The sequence below is a fragment of the Electrophorus electricus genome, chromosome 2 (genome assembly GCF_041902795.1).
Source record: "Electrophorus electricus isolate QZ-2024a chromosome 2, ASM4190279v1, whole genome shotgun sequence".
Taxonomy (NCBI): Eukaryota; Metazoa; Chordata; class Actinopteri; order Gymnotiformes; family Gymnotidae; genus Electrophorus; species Electrophorus electricus.
The window spans coordinates 32,729,235-32,734,302 of NC_137498.1; the positions used below are offsets into that span (position 1 = coordinate 32,729,235).

Here is a 5,068-nt window from a genome sequence, read left to right on the forward strand (position 1 = left end):
AAATCTCAAATGACATTGAAAAGGATCCCCTGCTTGCATGAGTGTGAGCTCTGATCAGACACACAGTGGATAAGAGCTGGAGAGGACAGCCTTTGAGAGGAGCTGGGTGCTGGTGTCGGGGACTGGCCCTCTCTCTGTCTTCCTCTTTGTGCCAGTATTCAGAAGGACATGAGGTGAATCACAGACATTACAATGACTACAATGTGCATAATTATGCAGAAGAGGTACCTGTTTTATGCAGTGCATGACACTGCCTGTTAGGCATTCCTCATACTGTAACTGTCGAATTTTCCAGCTGGAAACTGTAGTGTTCCAAAGTAGTGTTTCTGAAAACGTTTGTAGCATCTGGGTCATCTGCTGGCTGGGACACAGACTGTCAGTTTATTCTTTGTTATTATTTCTTCTTGTGCTCCCAAGTTTTGACTTAAACAGAAGAAATTACTTAATATCTGTTTTTTTTGTTTTTTTTCTGAGGGCCCATGCCTTTAATCTTATGATTATGTCTCACTTAAAGGCATGTGGATGTTTCATTTTTCTTTTATCAACAAAAGCCCATGGTCACTATGGTCTCTTTGAAATACTTTAAATCCAGGAAATGTGATATGGATACTCATAAAAAGCCCTAATGAAGTGTTGCCCTCTAACATGTACAACTCAAAATGAACGTGTCACATTAGAGCTTCTCCTGTTACTTGAAGGTGAACTGAGTGCCAAGTCTCTAATACCGTGTTTCATGGGCTCCATGCTGTGGTGTCATAAGATGGAACAATTACTCCCAAAGCAAAAATAAAACAAAAAGCTAGCTAGGCCTAATGGAATCAGTGTCAGTTAGTGGGTGAAGACCATAGTCTATGGTGAAGACAATAATCACTATATGTTTTCGGAGTTTTGACCTTAAGTTTTGGAAGCTGTGTTGGAAATGATAATTGATAGTAAATAAGAGTTAGTAAACATTCATCACTAGTTTAGTGTCAGTACACGTTTAAAGATTCAGCCTCTTTATTGTCTGTTATTTCCCTCTCCTCTGCTTCTGTGCTTTCCTTGTTATTGATTGACACACTGTGTTTTTTATCCTATAAAAATCCTGCCAGGCTGATTTTGACATGATATCACTGTAAAGTACTCAAACTGCCACACTGACCTACTGCTGATCATGAATATCTGTGCATTTCTCTGATATTCGATTTGTAGCCATGGTGATTATTGAGTGAATGAATGAATTAATGAAGTGAGAGCGGAGTGTGCTGTTGAACTGTGTGTATAATTAAGATATCTTTTGACATTTTCAGTGTACACTTATGCAAAACAACTTATATATTTATGAATATGACAGTCTGAGTGTTCCATATTTGTCATTATGACAGTTATAGTTATGAGTGTTCCATATTTATCAGTATGACAGTTATGAGTGTTCCATATTTATCAGTATAATAGTTGAATTGAATTGAATTGAATTGAATTACATTTGTGAGATATTTGAAAACAGTTTGGTAAAATAGATGCTGTGTCTGTCCTGTGAGATTCATTTATGTGATTTATGTCAACCCCCCAGACTAAGATATCCAGGTGATTACATTCTGCAGAGAAACTGTGCCATTCAAGAAACAATGTTACTAGCATCTAAAACTAAGCTCATTAGCAATATATTAAAATAAATATAATATATAATATTAATATAATTATTTTGAATTAAGATAAAGTAAACATGATATTATATTTATTTTGGTACATTCAGACAGGATGTGTAGCATGGCAGACTGTATAAGATTCTGTAGTGAAAAAGGACCAGGCATAGTGAAAGTATAATTCCATTTAAGTATAATCTATACATTATTAAGTAAACAAAATATTGTTCGCCTTCATTTTAAATAAGTATTGGCAAATACATGCACAATAATAATTTTATTTTCCATCGTATATAATTTCCATAGTGTACAATTTAATGATTATTATCCAGGCGCTCAGGCTGTTTTTAATGCAGTGACATCTGCATGTTTTTTTGAGACAGTGACATCTACATTAGGTACACATTTTCACTATATAAGAAATCAGTCATTCATTAATTTATTCATTCAATCATTCAGTCATTGTTTTTGCCCCCAAATGCAAAATGTGTGAATTTAATCTTACCGTTACTATGAGGTAGTTATCTGTGTTTTGTTGTTGTTGTTTTTGCAGTCATATGAGTGATAGGTTACCTGACCACAAAACCAGTGGCAAGCAATACTATACTGTAAGGCAGAAATCCTCTTCAGTGTAAATCCAGGCAGCAGCACACTGTGAAAGAAGCTGTGACTGTTATCTAATTAACACCTCTGAGCCAGTTCAAGGCCAAAATCCTTCTGTAAAAGCACGAACAGTAGCAGACCTGCCATGTGCTTAGATATGGCTCTAGCAACCCACCCACTGCTGTGAATTAGAAAGTACTCATCTTTTCATGTAAGATCGGAATCAGTGCTTTTTAAAACTATTTTACTTATTAAAATTGAGATTTAGATCACAGTTTTGTTTAGAGATTTGGGTAGAGAAATTTGGAGCTAGTCATTTCAGCTGCACTGAGAAGTCTTTTCTTATAGTATGAATTATAGTCTGAATCAGGCAATAAAATCGGAGATGAGTGGGAGCATCGCTTTTCTTGCACCCACAGTTTTGAACTGCTCTACATATAAGCCCCAGAGCAGCATTCTCATCCCACCTTTATTGCCTGGCTCACTCGTGGGATCTGTTTCACCATTTACCTTCCTCCCTCACAGTCTGTCTCAATCTAAGTAGATACAGAAGTAGGACCATGTTATAAAGCATAATTTACATGACGATCTCAGGACCGAGGCTACTGACTGGTACTCAGAAAGAAGAACCCAAATATGGACACCATAAAGCAAGAAGTATAAAATGCGGTATAAAACAACAACAACAAAAACAGACCACATACAATATTGTAAAATATTTTACATGTAAGACAGATATTGCATTTCATATCAAACTAAACAGATTTACGCTCAAACTCAAATACCACACAATTCCATACTTCAGCATGGAAAAGGAGTGAAATAAAATCAGTGTACAGTGTGCTTGCTTTGTCTGTAACAGTATACACATATTAAGGTCCGATTGTGATATTTTCTTAAAACCAGTCTTTTTCTGTTAGTTTCAATTCTCCCTATCGCACCTCAGAAAGACCACTCTTTTTAATGACTTGACCATTAATAGCAAGACGGTGGGAAACTGGGTGGGGGTATTCATAATACCACATACCTCCTGCGCATTGGAGTAAGCTGTTGCATACTGAAGTTAACTGAAAGGTTTCACGCGTGTTCAGTCCTTATATGAATTATGCCTTTTTGCTTCATTTCAAAGACTTAATTGATCCATTCTGTTCATGGTTTGCGGATGGAGACAATATTGCAGATTGTTAAATGCAGACAGACAAAGACATGTTATGCGAAGCTGATGAGACAGGTAGCGCTATGCCTACATTTAACGTATTGCTAGTTATTTCTGAATTGTAAATCGCAAACAGTAACCAACCATGTGCGGTAATGGTGAAAGATTTGGGGTATTTTTTGGAGAATAGTCAATAATTTGGATTTTTGTGTTCGTCACTTACTTGGCAATCTTAGGTGTTCTGGAATGTATTCGAAATAATTAGCTGCCCACTTTTTTTTCTTCTGCTTCAAGTTCAATGATGCCTGAACTTTTTCCAACACGGATCTGTCAATTTTTTATTAATAAACATCCATGATTTTATGTATGCATATTATATATTTTTGGACATGGGAACACTTGATCGACCTGCTGTTAGTCAGTGTGTCCAAGTGAATGTATCCTTGAGTGAGATTGCCAACGCACTACCAACGGTGATCACCATACCATACGCAGAGGTACAGTCTTCTTATAATGATATACAGTCTTCTTATAATGACTGCTGGGAGCAGTCCTCATTGTAATGTTTTTAGTCGGTGTGGTTGGAAATGTGTACACTCTGGTCGTGATTAATGTCTCTCTCCGAGTGACCGGAACCATGTACGTCTACATTGTGAATTTGGCTCTTGCAGACTTACTTTACCTGACCACAATTCCTTTTGTGGTCTGCACTTATTTTGCGAAAGATTGGTACTTCAGCACCACTGGATGACAAATTCTCTTTAGTCTGGATTTCCTGACAATGCACACCAGCATTTTTATCCTTACCATAATGAGCACGGAGAGATACCTCGCTGTGACCAACCCTCTGGACACCTTTGCTGGGTCAAGGCGCTACAGACGCACCGTCACCTGTGCGGTTTGGCTCATCTCTTTTCTCCTTACACTCCCAACAATCATCATGATCGAGCTGAAGAAGAACGTTCAAATGGAGCGGAAAAGCGTATGTGCCATCCGACCTGGCAGATCACGGCATACAAGGTGTACCTGACTGTGCTCTTTAACACTTGCATTTTGGCTCCTGGGTGCATCATTGGTTATCTGTATCTCAAATTAGCAAGAGTGTACTGGGTGTCACAAACTACAGAATTCTCATCAAATGAAATTAATAAGTGTTACAAACCGGAGGTATTCTATAAGTCTTTGGTATAACTTATAATCTGTCATCTGGAAGTCATCAGTTTATCAACATAGTAAGACACACACACACCAAAATGGTGTTCTCAATGTCTACAGCAATGCCTGACATTTTCATATACTCCCATTGTGAAGAGCAACCATTCTCCTATGAGCAGTGACATATTCTAATAGCCAAGATTATTAGAATTATCCAGTTTAGAAATGTGATGTCTATAAAAACAAAATGGACATCATTAAATCTAATACAAGAAAAGGTTTAACAAGAACTTTACAAAAAAAAACAAAGGTTCCCATAAACAGACAAGAAGAAACAGTATGGGTGATTTATAGATGAGACGTACAGAACAAATTACAGATCAGAACAGAATGGAACCGATGGTGAGAGAGAGCAAGAGAGAGAGAGAATGAGAGAGATATATCTTAAGTCAATAGTGCATCACAATACCCACTGTAATTAGCAGAGTGGAGTGGCTTCTGAAATGCCACATATTTTAAAAATATGTAC

The 5,068-nt window shown here is 37.2% G+C and overlaps 1 protein-coding gene across 1 annotated transcript; it reads left to right on the forward strand.

Moving 5' to 3' along the window:
- Positions 1-3,922: 3,922 nt before the first annotated feature.
- On the forward strand, positions 3,923-4,734 carry uts2r5 (urotensin-2 receptor 5; the record flags this gene model as incomplete). The annotated part of the gene is given in 2 exon segments (XM_035529183.2): positions 3,923-4,366; positions 4,369-4,734. Coding segments are annotated over 2 exon segments (651 nt in total), but the record flags the coding sequence as incomplete, so codon positions are not given.
- Between the last annotated feature and the right edge of the window lie 334 nt (positions 4,735-5,068).